General features: G+C 39.9%; 1 protein-coding gene across 1 annotated transcript in view; it reads left to right on the forward strand.

Annotated features, from left to right (window-relative positions):
• Positions 1-25554, forward strand: part of LOC115269611 (uncharacterized) — a 45968-nt gene that overhangs the window by 18938 nt on the left and 1476 nt on the right. Inside the window, exon 3 of the mRNA XM_062851526.1 lies at positions 9118-9374. Within this exon, the coding sequence (XP_062707510.1) occupies positions 9118-9374 (257 nt within the window). The remainder of the gene's footprint in view (positions 1-9117; positions 9375-25554) is intronic.

Here is a 25554-nt window from a genome sequence, read left to right on the forward strand (position 1 = left end):
AACTATAGTTCATAACCTTGCCCATGTAGCTGCCGGCTTAGAATAGCACTAAGGACCCCCTGTTCCGGGGGTAAAAGTTCACCAAACAGGGAACCCCAATCCAAGGTGTCAGGTGACCCCTGCTGATGGATGAGTGATTGAGGGGGTTTCAAAGATGCTCGATCGTTAACGGAGCCCGTAACATGGGTAGATCACCTTTTCGTGTTGAGTTACGGAGTAAAATCTACCGAAACCTAGTGTCGTCCTACTCCAATTTTGGAATAAGCGTTCTGGCAATTCAAGGAATCATAGTATTTAGTCCTTGTCACTGGTATCGTGGTGGCTTACGGTCTCTGAATGAAACTAAGTTAACCAACTTTACTTTGCAGATAGTTAAAAACCTCGCCGTTCGAGGCTAAACTTGATGCAAAGGACATCAAATCGGGTTAGGGATCCATGTATGTACTAACTCTTCAAAGACAGGTAAGTGCTGATATGCAAGGAACATACTAGAATCCTTATTACGGAACATATGTTCCATTATTGGAATGGTATTGCTGCTAATGTTAAAACCCGGGTTCTAAACTTCTTACTGGGGAGAATTTAGCAGTAAAACAAGGGTGCTACAGGGGATAGACAAAATGATCGGGACAGGCAAAATTTTCGCTTTTCAAAAAATGTTCAACTAGCTGTAACTTTTCGAAAAGTACATCGAATATTCTCAAATTTTTACTGTAAGTTCATAAACTAGTTGTGTATCAGTGGTCAAAATTTGGGAAAGATCGGGCCATTTTTCACGAAGTTATAAAGATTCTTGAAAAAGGTAAAATTATTCGACAGCCAACTTTGAGCTATTATATCTCCGGATTTCATGAACCGATTGCAATGAAATTTTGACCATCTATGACTTATATAATGAACTTGAAAAAACATTTGACTTAACTTGAAATTTTTACCAAGAGAAAAAGTTATAGAGATTTTATTTTTTTCTCGATTTTTTAGCAAATTGGTCTATTTTTAATATGTATTCCATTACTTTTTTAATTTGTTGGCAGCTATGTTGTTACTTTCCTTCAAAACACATTTATATATAAGTCAATATAAGTATAATTAAATGAGCTTTAATTTGCATCTTGAAATTTGAAACAATGTTGAAGTTTTGCATAATTTGGTGTTTTATTAGAAAAATAATCTAATCGTAATAATTTTCTTCCGTGTTAAGAATTTTAAGTTAAGTTAATTATTTTTTTTATTGCTCATTATATAAGTCATGAATGGTCAAAATTTAATTGCATTCGGTTCATTGAATCCTGAGATATAACAGCTCAAAGTTGGCTGTCGGATAATTTTACCTTTTCCAAGAATCATTATAACTTCGTGGAGAATAGCCCGATCTTTCTCAAATTTTGACCACTGATACACAACTAGTTGATGAACTCACAGTAAAAATTTGAGAATATTTGATGCTCTTTTCGAAAAGTTACGGCTAGTTGAATATTTTTTGAAAAGTGAAAATTTTGCCTGTCCCGATCATTTTGTCTATCCCCTGTAGGTTTCCGATGCATGGCCAATAGCAGTACTCTTGTTTTGTTTTCTAAGAAAACAAAACAAAAACTGTATCAAAATCGATTCTTTATTGTCCCTCAATGGCAATTGTGTAATGCGACATACACTACACTAAGGATACGGGTACTGTCACAATAGATCTAAAAACTGGTCGCAGTGACAAACCCGAACTGGAATAAAAAAAATAGTACATAACTTTATGAATCACATATTTCGTAGTTAACGTTATAGGTACAAGTTATAGTCTTTATGTTTAAACAAAATAATTGAAAGAGGAAACTCCCTTTGAGTGACTTCCTCTCAAGGTTTTTCTCAAAAGGTACAAAAAAGAACAAAGTTTTCAACATTGGTTTTCATTGAAGTGAAGTTACTGTTTTTAAATCCATAATTTTCCCTTTTGTTTGTTATGAATATTTTTATGTGATTGTATTTTGATCATTGGTTCAAAGGTTCTATTTCTTAGATACAATCAAATTCAAGAATTACATGGTCATTTAAAAAATGCATAGTGTAGCTAAAAAACGAAATTAAATAGTGCTATGGCTTAGATTTCTATATCCTATGACACATCTAAAATTTTGGAGAAAATTACAAGACAAAATTTGAAAGTAAACCTGTAAGAGTAAGGCAAATTTGGAAATCTTTTCATATATTTTAAAACTATATTGAAATATTTTAGAAAATTGATATGCTACTTCGAGAACTTAAACGATAATTCTGACAGAAACACTAACATTTTTATGGCTTACGCTCCATTGCAAACTCCAAAATTCTTTACTGATGAAAACACTAGATAACACTAGTTTACAAAATAAAACGAAAGTCGTGAACTTCTGTCAACGACCAAAATTTTTGAAGCATAATTTAGCGCTGATTTTGAAACCGTGCTCCAAAAAATTTAAAGTAGAACAGTTTTTGAGTTTTAGCTTAATATCGAGTTTTACAACTTTCTAAAATATGGAATTTAATAAAATTTAAATATCTTGCATTTTGTTCAACCAATTTTAAATCTTTTTCCATAAATTAAGAGCTGAATATTATACCATTCGATCATCTGAATGCAAGGTTTGCGTCCGATTGATGAAATTTAAGATATTGGCGAATTTTGGGGACGATCTCCTTAAATTTTAGCAAAATTCCCAAATATATGTGAAGAAATGTATTTTTTTTTCAATAAGAAAAAAAAAACAATTTTAAAATTCTTTCTCAACGTTCATTTGACATATCATATGTAGGCGAGCTACAGTAAAAATTTCAGCTCAATCAGAGCACTGATTACGGAGAATGAGATGTGTGAAATGAGCGACTTTGCTTAAAAATAGAATAAAAATCGATTTCAAATCATCAGCCTTGTATGGAAAGTCGAAAAAATTTCCGCTCCACTGTAATTTTTTTCCTTCGCATTTTCGAACTCAGGGCATGATTCTACACCAAAAACGATCATCAGCTTACCGAGTTCAAAAATGCTGTAAACTAGTGTAATCAGCAAGGATGCTTTCATTCACCTGGCTTTCGTTTAATGCATTTATCTATAACTCAGTTCAGAAGCTTGTTTCTACAAATTGTTGTCTACAATGTGTTGTTTGGAAAATTTGTAGGGTATAGTGTTTTTCCTACAATTGCCACCAAGGATACCATGTTCTAACTCTCATATGTACGCTAGTATTACCTACTCATATGTACGCTAGTATTACCTACTCATACTAAAGGATCAAAAATTCAATCCTTTAGTATGTAGGTGGTACTTATACTTTTACGCCGTACATATAAGAGTTAGAATATGGCATGTTTGGTGAAAATTGTAGGAAAAACGTTATTGAATCTTTGTTTCTTAATTCTTATATCAATGTTGTCCACGTGGATATTTGACAGACCCCCACCCCCCTCTCCGTGGACAAGCGTGGACTTTTATCGGACCCCCCCCCCCTCCCTCTCCAAGTTGTCCACGTGGTATATGGACGGCCCCTTATTCCTACATGAGAAGTAAACTTTTCCTGCGACGACGACGACATCATCGTCGAAACGTACACTCGATGCGGGACTGATGTTGTAAGCAAAACATGTCGTAATAAGTCCAAATCCAACTCGCTACGAGTTGTATTCTCAATTTAGTTGATATCGGAGGTTTCGGCTAGCGAAGTTGGGGTTTTCTCCACATCCGTCCGTCGAACCTAACTTCGGAAGTGGTGCGCTGTATAGTAAACCTGTACGACATTTCCCCGAAAACCAGTTCCCCGAATGAAATTTTCCCGAAAGTTTTTTCCCCGAAAAACGATTCCCCGAATGAACCGTTTCCCCGAATAGACTATTTCCCCGAAATATGTATTAAACTTTTTTCAAAACTATTTTCTGATAACTTTCCTGATGAAAACGATCTGGCTAAATCAGTCATTGGAACGAAATGGTAAGCTGGGTCAATGTGTCCGGTGGGGAGGGGTGGGGTCTGAGATGATAAAAAGTGAGACTACGTAGTTTATGGACAGCGCCTTAGCTTGCATGAGACACATCTGGCAAAAATTGCAAAACAGACCTAACACTCTGATATTTCCCATCGTACACCGATTTAACGGTCTATTTAAAAACTTGACAGTCGACCAACTGACCATCCGTGGCACTCGCATCGATTTTGTTCGAGTTTGACGTTTGCCCACTACCGCCACCTTGTTGAGGGTTAGCTGATCTTTTGGCATTGGGCGAATACGTTTTTGTGACTATGATTTGAATCCAAAAATGTTCGGAGTGTTGCGTCTGTTTCCCAAGCAACACACATGGTTACAAAACAGTCACGGCAGCGTATGTAGAGGTTGCACATACGTCACTGTGACTTACTGCGCAACCCTTACATACGCTGCCGCGACTGTTTTGTAGCCATGTGTGTTGCTTGGGTTGTCTGTGTTTTTGGTATTATGAGCACCCTGGATTTTCCCTGGAGTCATTTTTCAAGACAAAATGATAATACAACATCATACAAACACGTTTGCTCTTCTTCTAAACAAAGGCCTTTTTTTTTCATTTGTTCTGATAGAAAATGATAGGGCTTTAACTCAAAACACGCTCATCAGAGATTATTTGGATTCATAGACTGTTTTGTTGAATATTCAATCGCTGAAAACGCCCTTAAAACATATAATACCTTTGAAATGAGTCATTTATGTTGAGGTAATCTACTAAAGATCATTATCGGCATAAAATATGTAGGCTAGCTGTAACACATTCGATACAGAAAATGTAAGGTATGATTGTTTTCAAAAAATTCACAGCACAATTTGTATATGTATTTTTTGTTAATCGATGGATTATAGCCAAATTTTACTGAATTAACATTTGGAAACGTTTATGTATGAAAAAAGGGAGAATATCTGATGGTAATTCCTATTATAACGTCCATAGACACTAGAACAGTTTGACACCAAAGAACAAAACATCAACATTCAATATACCAGCTAATTTGACAGGTACCGTAATCCGGGGTAACATTGATCAGAATTTTCGATCTTTCTTGAATAATTCTCTTGTTAAAGTAATCGTTACATGTTTTATATTTTCAAAACAAGTACTGGCCCTCTGAGTATGTGTTAAGCTACTCGAAAAAGTATTGTAAAACTTTAAAACATGGTAAAATAATTGTTTTAATCAAATTTTTTATTTTGTTGATTTGGGGTAACATTGATCATGTCAGTGATCAATGTTCATTTGTGTTGAAAATACCCTTGCTCACTAAATTCAGAGTCGCTGATTTCGAATATGTTGTCCAAATTCTTACAAATTATGTACTTTTTAAGTTATTTCAAGATTAAAATTCTCTAAACCACGAATAACGCCTAAAAATAGGCAATAGCTTAAGGAATTGATAGCCGACTTTAAATAAATCGTATATTTTACTGAAAAATAGCATTTTAATAAAAGTTTCATTTAATAAATCCAACTCTAGGATATCATATTGAAGTAATAAAGCGATTTCGAAACTCATATTGTGTCTAGTATTCACGCCAAGCATGAATGTTTGACAATGTATCTCATTGCGTTACGAAACACAGTTATGGAAAAATCGATTTATTTCAATGTTTATGAAATTCAATTTTCATGAATTGCATGTCATTTAATAGCTAAATGATAGCAGATTACGATATACCATTCGATAGCAGAAACTGATTCAATGTAAAATGCTTGTTTGAACATTTCCTGAGGTGGGTCAAGCCGATCAATGTTACCCCGCTGATCAATGCTACCCCGGCTTACGGTACTTCTGATGATAAATTCTACAGGTCAACTTGAAAGAGCAGCCTATGTTTGAAAGAAGGGAAATTTATTATGAAAAGGTTATCAATTAGATGGAGACACTAGGTCAATGCACCATTGGGTCTACTGATCAACATTAAGCTTAACCCTCCTAAAATGGTACGCGAGAAAATTAATAGACCTATGGACATATACCAATATTTCCTACCTCATCGTTTATACCCCGTGGATGACACTATTATTGCCATAAAACCAAAACGACTAGGTTTCACCCGTGCACATATATCCAAATAGTTGACTCTCTTATTGTCCTGAAGTTTTCGTGCAATGTATTAGGACATCGGTGAGCTGAATGTATGCATGGTGAGATGATACATTTTCCACTTAATTATCATACCTCGAAATGAATATTACAAATGCCAAAGTTCTGCCCAAAATAATAAGAATTTGTGAACGGAAACTAATGTTTAGTTAGGGCTCATGATGACCCAGACAGGTTACACTGAGCTTACGCAACGTTGTGTGCTTCAGAAAATCTCAAAGAAGGTTAAATGGCATATGACATACACTTTTCGGGAAAACGGTATATTCGGGGAAACATTTTTCGGGGAAACGGTACATTCAGGGAAAAAACTTTCGGGGAAACTTCATTCGGGGAACTGGTTTTCGGGGAAATGCCGTACAATCGCGCACCACTTCCGAAGTTAGGTCAGACGCACGGGTTTGGAGAAAAATCCAATTTCGCTTGTCGAAAATTCCGGGTTTCAGCTGCAAGGACAATATATAAATTGACAACTCATCATTAGGTATATTATATATCAGTACAGCATTGTAATAAATGGAATCGCAAAGACAAATGCAGCCCATTCTTCATATCTGCATTCATGTAGGAAGGCAAAGGCAAGTTTCATGGGTGGTTTAGAAATCTTTAGCTTATATTGGCCAAAATTTGTGCTCTTCTCAAGGCAGATCAGTTAGTACAATGGTATGGGCTTAGACTCACAATCTCTAGGTGCCGTGTTCTAGGCTAGGTGTCAACTTTTTTTTTATAGCTAATTTCGGTGGTCAGTTCGGTCGTGGGTGGTGAACTTTGGGTTTCATATGATGATCTTGACCTCGTGGAATGTAGAATATGTCCTCAGTTCAACAGTCCTCATGATCAGTGATTCCGGTGTTTGAGCTGTGCACGTTGGACGTTGGTTGCTGAATCGACCAGAACCTGCGCATTGTTTCGTCGATCAGCTATCAACCGTTCACGCACCTTTGCGTATTGTCCATCATAATGAAATCTGTTCCCAGTTCGCGTGTGTTGTCGCAGCTCTGGGAGATGGTGTATTACTTCTTAATGTTCGCACCATGGATCCTGTCCAGCATACCTTCAGCAGCGCTGATGCCGAACCCGTGGTTCTTCAGTAGATGGGAGAGTCATTCATTCCATTTTCATTAATTTGTTAAGCATTACCCTACCATTATAATAAAACTGAATCCATAATTCTTTGCCACAACACTCGATTCGTGGCTGCAGTTCTCCATCCTCGGCCGCGTCCCACACTTGCCAGATCGTTCTGTACCTGGTCCTTGCACGCTGGTCCCCCAGGTCTTCTTGTGCACCCGGATCTATTCCGAGCACCAGCTATGTCGTCTAGTCCGATATTCTCACAAAATGCTCTGCCCATCGTGTCCTTCCAGCTTTGGCCACCTTCCAGATGCTAGGTTCGCCGTAGACTGCAGCGAGCTCGTGGTTCATTCTTCATCGCCACATACCGTTCTCCTGCTCCTCCTCGAACACTTCGAGTGCTTGCATGTTCTCCTCGTGCACAGTCCAGGTCTCGTGCCCGCCACCGGTGTTATCAGCGTTTATCAGACAAATTGGCCAGCTTTCGTGAAAATCGTGCCTCAGCTGTTGATCCTGGCTCGTCGAACAGATGCTCAGGTTTACTTGAGCAAACCCCTTTTCCCTGTCAGCCTACGACTGAAGTTCTCACCGGAGTTCGTTTATTATATTTTATCGTGTGTGACATCATACGCGTAATTTCAACGCTGTAACCCTGATATACACAATATGTAATTCCAAATGCCAATACCCTGAAAGCCGAAAAGGTGCGACGGAAATTTGTGCCAAATCATATACAAAATCGGTGGAAAAATAAAATTTACCAGAAGCTGCAATGAATCCGTTTGCGCTCGTTAAAAATGTGCTATCCGTGTCGTCGGCAAAGCAAGGCGAAGAATCGAGAACTTTCTTATTCAATTGTTTCAGTCTGGTAGTTTGAAAAAGGCAGGGGCAAATGTTTCAAAGAACCATATTTTAAATTTTGTGATGCGTTCTACGGTACACCTTCGTATTTCAAAGTCATTCAAAGTGCCAACAGTAACAATTTCGTATAATCTGGAACTACAAAGAAAACTCTTAAAACTGATGCATTTTCATCCTTTTCATGGTACTTTCGGGATTGTTTTTGTGCGTTGGTTATACCATTTTATGCCATGGGGGCATTTTAAATCCATTTTCTCTTACCTAGTACCTTGCAAAAGTGGGATAATTTCGACGGCGACGATGACTTCTTTTCCAAATTCACACATCGCATCACACAATTTGTATTCAAATTTTCCCTTCTGTCTCTCACGAGGAGGGAGCAAGGGGAGTCGCTTTTTTACCATTTTTTCTTTATGGCTGAGCAAGGTTTCCCAAACTGTGAAGTTGTCAAGCATTTGGTTTGGTGCTATTTTCGAAATGATTTGATGTGCGGAACACTCCAACTTTCTAATTAAAGGTAGTTTTGGAAGCTTAAAATACATAAACACGTTTGAATAAGTAGAATTTTTAATATGGGAATTACGTTTACAAGTTCTATTTTATTTGATATACCATGAACGCATCTCTGAACCAATTTGGGGCGATTTGGAAAAGTTATATCATTTTGAAAGAATGTTACGTGCAGATATAATTCAATATTAACACTCCAGAACATTTAGTATGACATTGATTATCCCAGCATTATGTTCATAAGTATTTTTTAAGACTCATATTCTACATTTATTTCTGGAATATGGATTAAATAATGCATTCTCGAAAGAAAAACGGTGCGGTGGCGGATCCTATGTGACAAAATTTGAAAACTGCTGAATCAGGTTGCCTTGAGCCTTTCTGACTGACTTTTGTCTTAAAATCTGTTGAGACAGCAGCGAAAATTTGCTTAAGCACCGTTTCCGTCGTCGTCATAGCGTCGCTATTTAGTCTACCAAAAATAAAAAATCCATAATTTCGCGACACATTCTCCTATTTGGTTTTAATTTTCTTCCTGCTTCTTTTTCGATTCGTTTTCTTTGCAGCTCGAAAATCCACGAGGACGATCTCCGCCGGGGGATCCAGACCAACGTGATGGTGGCGCCGGAGGTGATGGCTGTGTTCGCCAACTCGCAAATCTTCCAGGAGCATTCCCCGCCAAAGTCCGTCTCCAAGAGTCCCCCCTCGGTCAAGTTTGCCATCTCGCCGGATTCGCCCTCGATAGAGGCGACCTCGGTGCCCTCATCGCTGGATACATCCAAACAGGAGGACGATTCCGACAAACTGCTAAAACGGCTCGAAGGTAACGATTGTCACTAGCACTTTCTTCGACTCACAAAAAAACACTCGTCACGCGGTGTTTGGAAGCGCACTCCTTCTATCGCTAACAACACACACCTCTTTCTGTGCCCCACAAAAAAAACAAGCTGGTTGCAGATATCAGTTAAACATAAGACACACTCGAACTTTGCTTCATCAAAACTCCCCAAGGACATTGAGAGTTTAACACGCATAAATAGGGACCTCAGGTTTTATAGCATCTTAAGAATTAGGACACATCACACATTGTATAAACTTTACCATTTGTATCTGTTACGGGAGGACTTTTCCTATTATACACATAGAAATAGCATCTAGGGTAGTTGATAAGACAAAGCATGACGACATGAAATAAATCTTCTCTACTTTAAATCGAATGAATTGGATGTTTTACACTAACGTCTTCAAAATTACACTAACAAGGTGAGTGCATCATAAATTACTGTGTGTATATGTAGCTTATCCTCATGCATTTGATTCACTGTGTAACGTTTAACAGCATGCTAGGTTACACGAAACACTAGGTTCATATTCATACACATGCATATGTTAAGCCTATGAAGTATTGGTTCTTATTTACACATAAAAAACCCGTTAAATCTATTTATTTTTTTTTCTAGAACTCCCATCTGCATTTTCATTTTTCCAGGATCATATAGTTGAGTTGTTGTCCATTGATAAGGCGGTATATACAAACAATTGGGTTCTTTAGGGCTATCCAGATTATTTCATAATCGGAGTCTCCGTCCAAAAATTAGTCGAAATTCAAAATTTCATCATTTTTGGTGTCTGGGAACTATTTTGAAAGGCTGAAAGTCTCTTTAATAAAGATAATAAAAAAAAACTATTTTGAAAATTCATTTAAATTTTGTATGGGGAAATTTTTTCGTTCGGGTCGAACTGTCACTTTATCGATTGAACTGTCATTCTATCCACGGAAAATAAAACTGTTTTGTTTATTTAACCATCAAAACAAAGGGATTGGAACGAAATAAAATCATCTTATACTCAGAAAATGAGCTCTTTCGATTAGGTTAAAGATAATGGCAATATTTAAGTCACTAAACAACCCAATTCATTACAATTGGAAAGATATTCGCACAATGACCCGGAATCAATAAAAGGAGACCATGTTTTTATTACCTACCTTAATAACACGGTCCGACAAATTTTTTGCCCAGCTCCTAATTTCACTTTTTCTGATTGCTCCCGACTAGAAACTCATAAATCTGAAGTTTTGACCCTCCCCCTCCTGGGAGAGGGGAGGGGCATTGATTTGAAATTTTGAAAAATCAAAAAATTTCGAGGTTTTTCCATCGCCATTTTGGCTAAATGCACGATATCAAAAAAGGAAAAGGTTGACCACGGAGCTTTAGGGGTTGTGCAACTACCAACAAAATTTCACGAAGATCCGTCAAGCCATTCTCGAGAAACGGTGTTTTTACGAAATGATGTTTTAAAGATTTCTTATATTCCACGCAATGAATCCAACTACTATATGGCACAATTGCTGATTTAACCATGCTGTTTAGCATCATGGTGTCTTCGAGGAAGTTTTTCACTACAATAACGTGCTTCTTTTAACCTGTTGGTAAAAATGATCAATCCCCCTAAAAGTGAGATAGAAAATTTACTTTTTGAATTTTTCAAGATACAAGGTTGATGTCTTCACAAGAGTTGTGGAAAATGCTGTACTGAATAACTTTGTCGAAGACGTCAAATTAGTAACTCCGTTAGTTTTCAAGATACGTAACGTTTTCATTACCGGCGATTGGTCAATCATTTTGACTTTCTAAATAAGACAATTACTTTCGCATTTGTATGAGGTAATTTGCTTACAATTGCCTATAAAGTAGTGCGGGGAAAAGAAATAAGTGTTTCCATTTCGTATGTGCCCAAGTAATCTGCCGGCATAAAGAATACCCCTTTTCCTGCACTTCCTCACTTTGACATTTGGTCAAGCACTCTAGTATATATTCAGGTGTTTTTGGATTAACCATAAAAAATCGAAAATTGAAGTCGAAAAAGCTACCCAGGCGCATGTTGGCCACTCTAGGGTTATTAGCAACACCTCGTTGATCCAGTGAAACTTAAGGACATAGTATTGAGGTAGCACGAACATTGTGAACACGAAAAAAGGCCATTTATCAATGTATCGACATTTTTCATTACAGTTGACCCTGTAGATTCTGACGACCTGATCTCTACGGTATTTTGGATGGCGAACAATATCTACAGGCGTACAGTTTTTTAAATGTGTCTTTGTCTGTCCTCTAATCTGTAGAATCGTAGTACAGGATCAGAACGCATAATTACATTCAGAATGACATAATACGTTAGATAAAAACGTAAAAACTTCATTAAGTACAAACACCGTTTCTCGAGAATGACTTGACTAATCTCCGTGAAATTTTTGATGATAGCTGCGCAACCTCTAATACTCTGTGGTAAATCTTAACTTTTTTCGATGTTGTGCTTTAAAACAAAATGGCGACCGATAAACCTCAAACATTTTGGATTTCTAAAAGTTTCAAATTAATGCCCCTCTCCTCTCCCAGGGCGGGGAGGGCCAAAACTCGATATATTTTAGTTTTGGATAGAAACGATCCTGAAAAGGACAAATTCAGAGCTGAACAGAACAAAAGTTGATTTTTTGTCGGACCGCAATAAAAGTTGATTTTTTCAGCACGAGTTGTACATTTATCCAACGAGGCTTGCCGAGTTGGATAAATACAAAGAGTGCTGAAAAAATCGAGTTTTGCAACGAGTTCCATACAAAATTTTATGCAATGATTTTTTCATAATGCAACCCATTTGCGTTGCATAATGTTCATAATGCAACTCAAATGGGTTGCATTATGAACATTATACAACTATTTTTCATTATGCAACTCATTTCAGTTGCATAATGAACCAGTTCGGAAAAATTGGCCATTATGATATCAAAATGAGTTATATAAAATATAAATTATGATACTGAATTGCATAAAGAGTTTTTATAAATTATAAATACACTAACGATTACCTGCCATTTCCATTTGAGTACCTACAATATCCAAAAAGTTTTTACTAGCTCCTATGATACACTTTCTAACGAAGCAAATAATATCAACTTTGCTGATGTTTCTTGCTAAAGTTAAGAAATAGGGCGCTGTAAACAGGAGGATTAACCCTCGAGCAGTCGTGTCTTTGACTACCTGCAGCGACGCCACGCTCACGCTGTGTACCACAAGCGTGCATTTTTCATGGTGCGTGTACTCAGCACACGACGCGACCGCTCCCGGGTTAAAAATAGACGTTGCACAAAGCGATCCAAAAATATAGGAAAGGAAAAAAAATCATAATACAATATTGTATTTCCAAACAGTATGAAAGTTACTATAAGATAAGAAAAGGTAAGAGAGCGAACCACTTTAGTAGCGGCCGGTATTTTGGGCACTCTTCGCTATAACTCAGTCAATTCCAAACCAATTGACTTGAAATTTTGTACACGGCTCGATACTTTACCTATCTCATCGCGTTCCAAAAATTGTGTTAATTGGTTAAAAATTGACTGAGTTATAACAGAAAAGGGCCCAAAATAGGAACTCTACCGAGATGGTTCGACTTCCCTATTTCTCGACTGGTAAAAGTAATTTTCATTGGGATATTTGATTAAGAACTATTACTACGAGCCTTCTAAAAGCAAAAGCTTTTGTATCAAATTTCTCAACAAATCCAGTAGCAGCAAAAGTGGAGCAAACGAATATCTTGATTACTGTTTACTGTATTCCTTTTGTGTTATGACAAGTTATACCATACAAATTATCAAATGAGCTAAAAAAATCAATTTAAATTAAATGTGATCAGGAACGCTAAGAAACTGGGTGGTAGTTCTCATGTTGCGTAAAAAACCCTGAAAAAAAAAGGAAATTTGATCTCAACGAATGTTGTGGAAATAGCTCTATTGATTTTTCCGGGTTTTGATGAAGACATTCTTAGACAATTTGTTGAGAAAGTGAATATGATGAAAACTCAGATTAATTTTGGAAGTTATTGATAAATAATGTTGAAATGATCAAAAAACAACTTTGTAGAAATGCAAATTTGAAGCATGAAGTAAAATGTTGGAGAACTCGATTGTTCTACATAATATCATGACAATTCAAAGGAAGTATAAGCATGTGGAGCCCAATATGTTATATTCTGGTAGAAATGGGTAGAAATCATCAGAATAGTTCATTTTATTCAATAAACAGAGTGTATTTATAATTTCTGAAATAGTCTACACATATCTCCATGATTGCTTCATAGTGTATATTGACAACTTTAGTAACAGTGAAAAAAAAGCTATTAGGGGTACTCACTAAACAGATTATATTGCTGCGTAAGCCATGATTTTCTGCTTATTTGAAATGTTTCATGATTTTGTGAATGAAATAATCAAAGATTGCCTTGGTGATCGCGACGTTTAATCAGTTTAATCAGTTTACGCTGTTAAGTGAATCCCCCTATTATATTATAGTATTTGGAAGTACTCATTAAATACATTGTGATGATGATGATTGTGTACCCACAATCAGCGCAAGGATTACCTATGGCTGCAGAGTCATACCGGAAGGGAATGATCTACCTGATGGTTTGTTGTAGCAGGGTAAGCTAAATTTACTGGAGACCTTCGGAAGTCAACACATCTCGTGACAAAGTCTGGCCACCCCACGAACATTTGTCCAGAAACCAGTTCATTTAGCTTCCTTAGGCTACCCCTCCCAATATCCCAAGTGTCATGTAATTTAAATATATTTAATTATATAGTTGACCAATTACCTGATTTTACCTGAACAGCGCTGAAACAAATCGTTATTTTATTAAAGTTGAAGTTAAAATCAAGCAGATAACACTGAAACAAATGGTATATTAGTGATGAAAAAACGAAATACAAATACACCTCGTCCTTTTTTTACGTCCATGCTTGGCTGATCGACAAAAAATTTTACCGCTAAGACAAAGAGCAAACTCAACAGTTTTATATTTTTTAAAACATCTTGGTGATAAGGAGAAGTATACAAAAATATAAAAATGTGTATTTTGATCATTATTTTGCCGGTAGAAATTTTTTTCGCTAAGCCAATAGTGGACGTAAAATAAGGTTTGGGTGTATAAAACAAAACACAGAAAGAGAAAAGTAATCCAAATTTTGATTTTATGATTCTCTTGCATTTAAATTAACTATGCTGGAGAATTACGAAATCAAAATAGGTTATGGTAGATCTTACGCCGTAACGCACCATTATAAGGTGATCTACCCACGTTACGGGTAACTCATTAAATACATTGTATACATAAACTGAGAACCAAGCCGTATTCCTGTAGGGATGTTATGCTATATATAGAAAGAAACACATTTCGTGGCTATAGTGAAAGGATAAACATGAATTAACTGGAAATAAATGGACTTTGCATCATTAAACTATCTTTTATCATGTGCGAACTTTTTCCCCGAGTATGGGGCAAATGTTCGCATTGAAGTACTTGCATTAAAAGCTTTATAACTAGAACTACAAATAGAACTCGATAAAATCTAGTGCTATGTTTTGAAGGTTACATGATAGGGAATCGTTAAGCAATGAAAACGAAATTATTGTCTTTCCGCTTAATAGTTATTTTGTGGAGACTGTTAGGCGCGAACTTTTGCCCGCACTACTTTATAGGCACTTGTAAGCAAATTACCTCATACAAATGCGAAAGTACAAGTAATTGTCTTATTTAGAAAGTCAAAATGATTGACCAATTGGAGACTGTGAGAATAGAATTGTGGAATCAAAAGTGAAGTAAGTTATTGAGGAAAAGAACACTTTCAAGGGGCCGCCAGTAATCAAAACGTTACGTATCTTAAAAACTAACAGAGTAACGAATTTGGCGTCTTCGACAAAGTTATTCAGAACAGCATTTTCCACAACTCTTGTGAAGACATCAACCTTGTATCTTGAAAAATTCAAAAAGTAAATTTTCTATCTCACTTTTAGGGGGATTGATCATTTTTACCAACAGGTTAAAAGAAGCACGTTATTGTAGTGAAAAACTTCCTCGAAGACACCATGATGCTAAACGGCATGGTTAAATCAGCAATTGTGCCATATAGTAGTTGGATTCATTGCGTGGAATATAAGAAATCTTTAAAACATCATTTCGTAAAAACACCGTTTCTCGAGAATGGCTTGACGGATTTTCGTGAAATTTTGTTGGTAGTTGCACAACCCCTAAAGCTCCGTGGTCAACCTTTTCCTTTTTTGATATCGTGCATTTATCCGAAATGGCGTTCGAAAAACCTCAATTTTTTTCGATTTTTTAAAATTTCAAATCAATGCCCCTCCCCTCTCCCAGGAGGGGGAGGGTCAAAACTTCAGATTTATGAGTTTCTAGTCGGGAGCAATCAGAAAAGGTGAAATTTAGAGCTGGGCAGAACAAAAGTTGATTTTTTGTCGGACCGTGTAATTTGCGGAGCGGACCTGGTGTGATGGTTAACCCTTATGTGGCCGACAGGGTACCCGGGTACCCAGCGCCTATTTAGAAAGCACGGTTTAGAAAAAAGCAAAAAGTTTGTCGGACACATAACGGTAAAAGCACGTGACTATCACAGCGAGGACCTGGGATCGAATTCCACTCCCAACAAACTCACAAAATGTGAGTTCTTCCCTCAGAAGCGTGGGTCCCGAGATGAATTAGCCTAGGGTTAAAAATCTCGTTAATACAGATAAAAAAACCTACCTTAATCTGGTGGCCACAAAGTAACTTTACTCCAGCGCCGAGCGTATAGTATAGTCTACGACCACGTCGATCTTGGGCGTTGTTCCTTCAGTTTCCCCGAACATGTAGGACTTCTAGGTCCTATGAACCTGTTGTGATAGGTGTGATAGGAGTTCTTCAGCGATGACCAATAAGCCCAAATTAGGTGTGATCAGCTATAAGCTAGGCGAAAAAAAAATATTTCTGATAAAGCGCAATAGCTAATTAATAATCTACTCACAATTCAGTCTCCTCGCGTATTTCACCTTATACTACACACAACAAAGTATTAATCTTAGATTTTTAGACTGTAATATTTATGTATGTTTTAACAGTGTTTTATATAATTCAATTGTAATTTAATTCACCTTATAAACTTATAATGTAATATTAAATTGAAAAGATACAAAATTTGCACAATGCTCGAAATTTAATTTTACTGCCCATTTCAATATGCTATGGTTTTTGACTTTTTGTTTCTGCTCGTCATCGAATTTGACGGTTCACCGTTGTTTGACGATCCATTTTGGATTGACAGTGGTTTACGGTCTTGCTCATTGTGGCTCACGATGGAAGAGCCCAATACGAGGGGCTGTTGCGGTGAACATCCTCCCCCGCGTGTCGTCGTGAGTTCCGGTCCTGCATCACCAGGTTTCATCACGTCCAGCACAGCCAGCTTTGTGACGGGCGACGGGCCCAAGGACGGGCCTCTTCAGATCTCCTCCCGATGTCATCACTTCCGCTCTGCGTGGAACGCCATCCTTTCCTGGTATCGTTTGTATCACTCGGCCGCTAATCCACCGGTTCCTTACTCTTTCGTCCACTATGAGTATCAGGTCTCCTGTTTTTATCGGCTGCACATCTCTGAATCACTTAAATAGTCCGTGTTATTATTGTCGGCAGATATTCAACCACCCACCAGCGTCAGAAGATGTCTAATGTATGTTTTACCATATTCTAACTGCTTAGCAACAAAAAATGATTTGGAGTTAGCGACTCGTGATCCTCCGTTTCTAACGGGATAAACGTGAGTGGCCGGGAATTGTCCAAACTCTCTGCTTCGGCCAACGCAGTAGTAAACGATTCATCGTCCAGCGCGCATAGGGTACGCATCCAAGCGCTGTCTTTACAGCACGAACCATTCTTTCCCAACAGCGCCCCATGTGGGGAGCGACAGGTGGATTAAACTTCCACTGGGTCCTGGCATTCGTAAAAGTGCTGCCCAATTCGTTGTGGATCTTGCTGACTTCGTCCCGTAAATCACAATTTGTTCCAACGAAGTTTGTACCGTTGTCAGAGTAAACTTTCTGAGGAGCTCCTCGTCGAGCTATAAATCTTTTAAACGCCTTCTTGCAGGAGTCGGTAGACAAACTGCTAACCACCTCGAGATGAACTGCACGGATCGAGAAGCAGGTGAAGAGACACACCCATCGTTTTGCTGCACTTCGTCCAACCTTCACCAGATACGGCCCGAATATGTCGACTCCTACGAACGTGTTCGCTCGTTTAGAACACACGGTTGTAATCGTACAGTGGCTTAATTTCCCCAACAGGGGAGGAAAAAAAATCGTACAGCTGGTAGTGGTCCCATTTTAGGAACAACAGGAGTTGACTTGTATACGCGACATCACACGCAGCGCTTCCGTACCAGACGAACATCCACACGTAAGCGTGGAACGTGGAATTTCTGACGCATCTCATTGACCACTGTTTCATCGTTGGCATGGCCGTATTCCCGATGGTAGAAATCCAACAGCAACGCAGTAATCCAATGGTTTCAAGGCATGATGGGGAACTTTGTATCGTAGGCTAGTATCTGTGAAGCAGCAACTCTGCTTCCTACCCGCAACACTCCGTACTTGTCGGCAAATGGTGACTGCTTCAGGAGACTGCTGGATGCTCCTATTTGCTTCGTCCGGGAATGCGTCGGACTGCGCAATTTTCCACAACGTCCGCTCTGCTTTCTGTATTTCTTCACTTGACACTCCAACGGTATTTCCATGGCTGCTGTTGTTGTCAGCGCGCAATTCCACTGGACTGGCAACGCTTATCCATATACTACCACACGAATAAACAGCACTACCTTCGATAGTAGGTAGACACAGCGAACTGTCAGGGAGATGCGGGAAGATGATAAGGCATAATTGATGAAATGTTATTGCTATTGAGGCCTAAACGAACACACTATTTTTGCTAAAATTTGTTTCTCTAAAAACTACATGAAATGTTAGTGAATTCTTAATCTAGTGTTAGTCAAAGTTAAAACCTTAATACCTATCATTCGTTAGTACGGTAAGAGTGAACTATTATGAATTGAACATGCAAATTTCTTACTTGGTTCTTACTTACTAAATTAGCTTAACCTACACGAACCACTCCCGATTGATTACGGATTAAATTGATCCCTAATTACACGAATAATTAGTTGGTGAGTAACTACTGCAGATTAAATTATATGTACAATTAGATTAGGCATGCTGTGAACAAGATTGATCTGTAAAATCCATAAAACACTTTTAGGTATCCCATGCAACATTTACAGGGCCCTACATTTTCAATTTCAATTGAAATTTTCAGGCGAAGTTTGTAAACAATGGTTTCAATCGTCAATGGAAACAAGGCGCCGTCGTCGTCGCTCAGCCCGACTGTCATCGTCACCGATGAACCGGCGGTGCTGTGTCGTCGCAGACGCCACTTTGTATCGCACTCACAAGCTCACTTACGCCGTTCGACATCGAATGAATTTCTCTGTTATAACTCAATTAATGAGTGTAACAATCGGCAAATCTGTGTAATGTTAATGTATGCTATGCATATTTTACTGAAGTAGTTCATTACCCATAAAAATATTAAGCAAACATACATTTTAGACTATTTGAAAATTTCAATTGAATCCCAGTCGGTGTGAAAATGAGCCGCCACCCGTCGTTGCGTCGAAGAAAGTGACAAGAAGGGCGGCTGAAGCGAAGCGCATGCATGTTGTTTTGAATGTTTCCGTCGTCGGCGTCCGTCCGATGCTGATGGGCGCTCGCTTTCAGCGTCATGTTTTGGTTTCGACGATGTAGGCCCCTGAACATTTACCGTTAGAGCATCAATTGCCGCCTGACTCCGAGCGAATAGTAAACGTGAGTAGAAGTCTTGTATACTTATGTAAACATGGAAAAAATCAGTTAAATTACATACATACATTTATTTGTTCAACATCATTAAGACAAGACATAATCAACAATAGTACGCCACAATACTCGGTTTGTGGCTGCCGCTCTCCATCCTCGGTCGCGCCCAATACTCGCCAAGTCACGCTCCACCTGGTCCGCCCATCGTGCTCTCTGCGCTCCACGCCTTCTTGTGCCAACCGGATCCGTTGCAAACACCAGCTTTGCAGGGTTGTTGTCCGGCATTCTTGCAACATGCCCTGCCCACCGTATCCTTCCGGCTTTGGCCACCTTCTGGATGCTGGGTTCGCCGTAAAGTGCAGCGAGCTCTTGGTTCATCCTTCTCGGCCACACACCGTTCTCCTGCACACCGCCGAAGATCGTTCTTAGCACGCGTCGCTCGAAAACTCCGAGTGCTTGTAGGTCCTCCTCGAGCATGGTCCATGTCTCGTGCCCGTAGAGGATCACCGGTCTTATTAGCGTTTTGTACATGGTGCATTTGGTGCGTGGGTGAGTCTTTTTCGACCGCAGTTTCTTCTGGAGCCCGTAGTGGGCCCGACTTCCGCTGATGATGCGCCTCCGAATTTCACGGCTCACGTTGTTGTCAGCCGTCAGTAAGGATCCGAGGTAGACGAATTCCTCCACCACCTCGAAAGTATCCCCGTCTATCGTAACATTACTACCCAGACGGATCCGGTCGTGTTCGGTTCCGCCTACCAGCATGTACTTTGTTTTTGAGGCATTCACCACCAGTCCGACCTTTGCTGCTTCGCGTTTCAGGCGGGTGTACAGTTCTGCCACCGTTCCAAATGTTCTAGCGATAATGTCCATGTCGTCCGCAAAGCACACAAATTGACCGGATTTTGTGAAAATTGTTCCCCGGCTGTTGAGCCCGGCTCGTCGCATCACACTTTCCAGAGCGATGTTGAAGAGTAGGCATGAGAGTCCGTCACCTTGTCGCAGTCCCCGGCGAGATACGAATGAACTGGATAGTTCACCCGAAACCCTTACGCAGTTTTGCACACCGTCCATCGTTGCTTTAATCAGTCTAGTCAGCTTCCCAGGAAAGCCGTTTTCGTCCATGATTCTCCATAGCTCTGCGCGGTCGATACTATCGTATGCCGCTTTGAAGTCGATGAACAGGTGGTGCGTTGGGACCTGGTATTCACGGCATTTCTGGAGGATTTGCCGTACGGTAAAGATCTGGTCCGTTGTCGACCGGCCGTCGATGAAGCCGGCTTGATAACTTCCCACGAACTCATTTGTTTTAGGTGACAGACGACGGAAGATGATCTGGGATAGCACTTTGTAGGCAGCATTCAAAATAGTGATCGCCCTGAAGTTCTCACATTCCAAATGGTCGCCTTTCTTGTGAATGGGGCAGATTACCCCTTCCTTCCACTCCTCCGGTAGCTGTTCGATTTCCCAGATCCTGACTATCAGCCGATGCAGACAGGTGGCCAACTTTTCTGGGCCCATCTTGATGAGTTAAGCTGCGATACCATCCTTACCAGCTGCTTTGTTGGTTTTGAGCTGGTGAATGGCATCCTTAATTTCCCTCAGCGTGGGAGTTGGTTCATTTCCGTCCTCCGCTGCACTGGCGTCGTCGTTCCTTCCGTTGCCATGGGCTCCCGTGCCTACGTTCTCCACGCCGTTCAGGTGCTGATCGAAGTGCTGCTTCCACCTTTCGATCACCTCACGTCCGTCCGTCAAGAGGCCTCCGTCTTTATCCCTGCATATTTCGGCTCGCGGCACGAAGCCGTTGCGGGATGCGTTGAGCTTCTGATAGAACTTCCGTGTTTCTGGGGAACGGTACAGCAGTTCCATTTCTTCACACTCCGCTTCTTCCAGGCGGCGCTTTTTCTCCCGAAAGAGGCGGGTCTGCTGTATCCGCTTCTGTTTGTATCGTTCCACGTTCTGTCGAGTCCCTTGCTGCAGCATTACCGCCCTCGCTGCGTTCTTCTCCTCCAAAACCGTTCTGCACTCTTCGTCGAACCATTCGTTCCGTCGATTCCGTTCCACGTACCCGATGGGGCTCTCAGCTGCGTCGTTAATGGCTGCTTTGACTGTACTCCAGCAGTCCTCTAGAGGGACCACATCGAGCACACCCTCGTTCGGCAACGCTGCCTCGAGATTCTGCGCGTATGCGGTGGCGATATCCGGTTGCTTCAGTCGCTCTAGATCGTACCGGGGCGGCCGCCGGTAATGTACGTTGTTAATAACGGAGAGTTTTGGGCGCAGTTTAACCATCACCAGGTAGTGATCAGAGTCGATATTAGCGCCACGATAGGTCCTGACGTCGATAATGTCGGGGAAGTGCCGTCCATCAATCAGAACGTGGTCGATTTGCGATTCCGCTTGTTGTGGTGATCTCCAGGTGTATCGATACGGGAGGCTGTGCTGGAAGAAGGTGCTACGAATGGCCATGTTCTTGGAGGCGGCGAAATCGATGAGGCGTAGGCCATTTTCGTTCGTCAGCTGGTGGGCGCTGAACTTTTCAATCGTCGGTCTGAATTCCTCCTCCTGGCCTACCTGAGCGTTTAGATCCCCTATGATGATCTTGACGTCGTGGTTTGGGCAGCGGTCGTACTCGCGTTCGAGCTGCGCGTAAAATGCGTCTTTGTCATCATCAGTGCTTCCGGAGTGAGGGCTGTGCACGTTTATTATGCTAATGTTGAAGAATCGGCCCTTGATCCTCAACCTGCACATTCTTTCGTCGATCGGCCACCAACCGATCACGCGCCTCTGCATGTCGCCCATCACTATAAAAGCTGTTCCCAGCTCACGTGTGTTGCCGCAACTCTGGTAGGTAGTATGATTACCTCTAAACGTTCGCACCATGGATCTGTCCAACACACCTCCTACAGCGCACAGTGGAGCACCTAGTACATCAAAACTGATCAAAATTATATTGACGTATTTTCGCAACCCAAATACAACCCAAATTAGTAATGAAACGTATTTCATAGTTTTCAATGAATTTTACTACAATAAATTCACCTAGCAGTGAGAAACAACCAATCTAACTGACTTCAACAAGATTTTTTTTAAATAATAATACCACCATTCCATAGAAAATTGATATAGTGTGTCTCCGAACATCGTGATACTTGGTAGTTTTGTAGTTTATCGAAAATAATTAGACCCCTTTTTTTTATTTCATCATTAGGGTGACCAATTTTATGATTGTAAAAATCAAGATTATTCGAAACAGAAATTTTTCAAAAATTCACAGCTTTTGAACCAGTTGACCGATTTTAAATTCCTTTTTTTTGCTTGAGAGCTGTTTAATTCTAGTTTATAGCAAAAATACGTTCAGAGGGCCAAATAGTGATTTTGGGCAAGTAATATCACTTAATAACATCATTATCACGATTTTTTTAAAGTGTTGCAACTTTTGAAATCGGAAACATCCGGAACGTTTTCTTTCTGCATTTGAAAGAGGAACAACATTTTTATCATACACTAAAAGCAGATTTTTTGGAAACAGCCGGAAAATTAACTTATTTCATTTTAAATGTACGGTAAAGGATTCCATCAAATATGTTTTTCAATATTTTCATATATTGTATGTGAATTTAACGTCAATTTATTTGGGTTTCTAATTAACAGAATAACAACATTAACCTTCTTCAACAAACTGCATCGTTGAATAGATTGACTATCAATTTTATTCACTTTGTACGGTCAAAACTTGCACGCGCTGTGAGTTATATCACGGTGTGTCTGGTAGAAGAAATTTATTACAAAAAAATAGGCATCGCTAATTTTAACGTTACGTGAAAGTTGACGCTTCTAGCTTTCATTCAAGCCCAACATCGAAATATTCCATCGGGGGAACTTTTTCATACAAAAATTGGGTATGTTTGTTAAGTAGAAATAGGGATTAATTTGGAACCGTGCATTTTGTATGGGGAAACACAGTATTCTGAAAAAGTTGTTCGGGATCCCTCGGTGGATTTTTTTGAGGGACCCTGCAAATGAAAGCTGAAAGCCTCTATTTTTGAATAGCGAAAAATTTGACGATGCCTATTTTTTTGTTATAAACCTTTCCCATACACACGCCGTGTATATCAAAGAAACCGGCTAACATCCAGCTTCACTAAACCTCTTCTGATAAGCGTAAACAAAACATTTGGACACTGCTTAGCTGACAAACGATTACACGATAACTACGCTTGGCAAAACACAACGGAAAACCCAATTACTTCATTTTGAGCTTTTCCACTTATGAGCAGGTTTTAATGTGCTCCAATGTGCAGCGCTACGATTCCGAACCCGCGGTCCTTCAGTATATCGGCGAGTATGCGGGTGCTCCCGATGAAGTTGAGAGATCTGCAGTTCCACGTACCGAGCTTCCAATCGCAAGTCCCTTTTCGTCGCTGTGGTCGTCGCCATTGGTATCGGTTCGCATTCTTCTCTTGTTGATTTTCCGGTGCTAGTCTATTTTAAGGCTGGCTTGCAGGGCCTGACACCAACCCGCTAACCCAGGGAGCTGGGCTTTCCTTCCCGGAAGCTACGGGTTCTGCATTGGCATTTCCTCCAACTACAGTGCGAGCCTAGCTAGAGCGCCTGTTTTCGGCGGGGTGGTGTTTTTAATGGGCGCCCAGGAGATAATATTTTACCACATCCAGGGAAGTGTGTGCTGAATAAGCATTCCAGAACTTCCTCATCAGAGGAAGTCAGATCGCAATTTGGCAAACGAAGTGCTTTTACTCGGAAATCCTTAGATTTCACAAGGATTTTGTTTCTGACTGACTTCACTCAAACTGGAAACATTTGTACAAAGGTTTTTCTAGCCAGATCGTTTAGCAGCCAAACTTCGTCTGTTCCAATTCTTTCTACATTGTTTCCTGAGCTTCGTCAGATCAGAGTTCCACCAAGGGGTTCATTCCTCTTGTGGTCTTCACAGACCGTAGAGGGCTTCTTCAAAAGCCATGATGAAGGTCATTCTAGTATCAACGGCATCATCTTAATCACTTGGAGTGTCAATGGATGGTGAGTATCCATGAAATTTGGCTGCAACCAAATCAGTTAAAAGATCCCAGTGGTCAACAAACTGAACTGATTCTTGAAAAGCAATGTTTGCGAAGTATACGAAGTTATAACATTTAAATGTTCAAACAAGATGTAGCGATGGTCAGATAAAGATGTTTCATCTGACACATGTCAATTGGTCAGCTCGTGACTAATTCTACTAGAGCAAAGCGTTATGTTTAACACTTCCTCTCTAGCAGATACCATGAAGGTTGGGCGGTTGCCTATGTTAATTCAAGATCTGTACTATTTAAGTACTCCATCGAATTGGAGCCTCTCAAGTTGATGTGTGAGCTGCCCCAGATGATATGGTGAGAATTAGCATCACTGCAAAACAATTAGCGGAAGGCCTTTAGAAATGCAGTATGATATGACTTGTTTGAAAGCATCCGTAGGGGATGGTTCATCATGCGGTAAATAAACCGAACAATAGACGTATTTCCTGTTGAGGTTTCCATCAGATACATCTATTGTGATAGCACATACATCTCTGGTGGTTAGTTCAGAGATGAGTGTAGCAACTATTGCGTTGTTGACAAGCACACAGGCTCGAGGCATGACACGCGAGTTTGCCATTTCATGTTTACTGCAAGTGGCAAAAACCGGGTTCACAAACTTTCCTAGATAGAAATTTCCCTTACGAAAGTAAGGTTCTTGTACCAAGGCCACTTGGGCTGTACCATTTTGCATAAGTCTGCAAAGATTGATCGTTGAATACACTGTATAAAACGCATAATGCGAAACCATATAGGTGAAAATTTAAACTAATTAACAACATCTCCATAATCCAGCCCTTATTTAGCCTCAAGTATGAGATTAAAGAAGGGCAGCCGATTGTCTCGGAGAAACACAAGGTTCACTGCACCATTGCTCCGGTTAGCGCAGTAAGGGCAACATACTGTGGAGGGCGCCCTGGTACTCCACAGGCTCCGTTTGCGGTTAGGTTTTTATTAGACCCCCCTAGCCATTCATTCCTAGGCACGGTAAGCATGAAGCCGCATCACACCATGAATTTGGGGTCACCTGTTGGTGGACTCTTACCAGCGGAACAGGCGGTAGTGTTATTCTTAGCCAATTGAGACATTTGCTACCGACACTACACAGCTATCTAGGTCCAATCACAGCTATCCGTGTCCAATGCTACATCATTACCAGGTTACACAACTAGCCTACATACTGCAAGTATGTAGGAACCAAATGGACGTT

The sequence above is a fragment of the Aedes albopictus genome, chromosome 2 (genome assembly GCF_035046485.1).
Source record: "Aedes albopictus strain Foshan chromosome 2, AalbF5, whole genome shotgun sequence".
NCBI classification, from domain to species: Eukaryota; Metazoa; Arthropoda; class Insecta; order Diptera; family Culicidae; genus Aedes; species Aedes albopictus.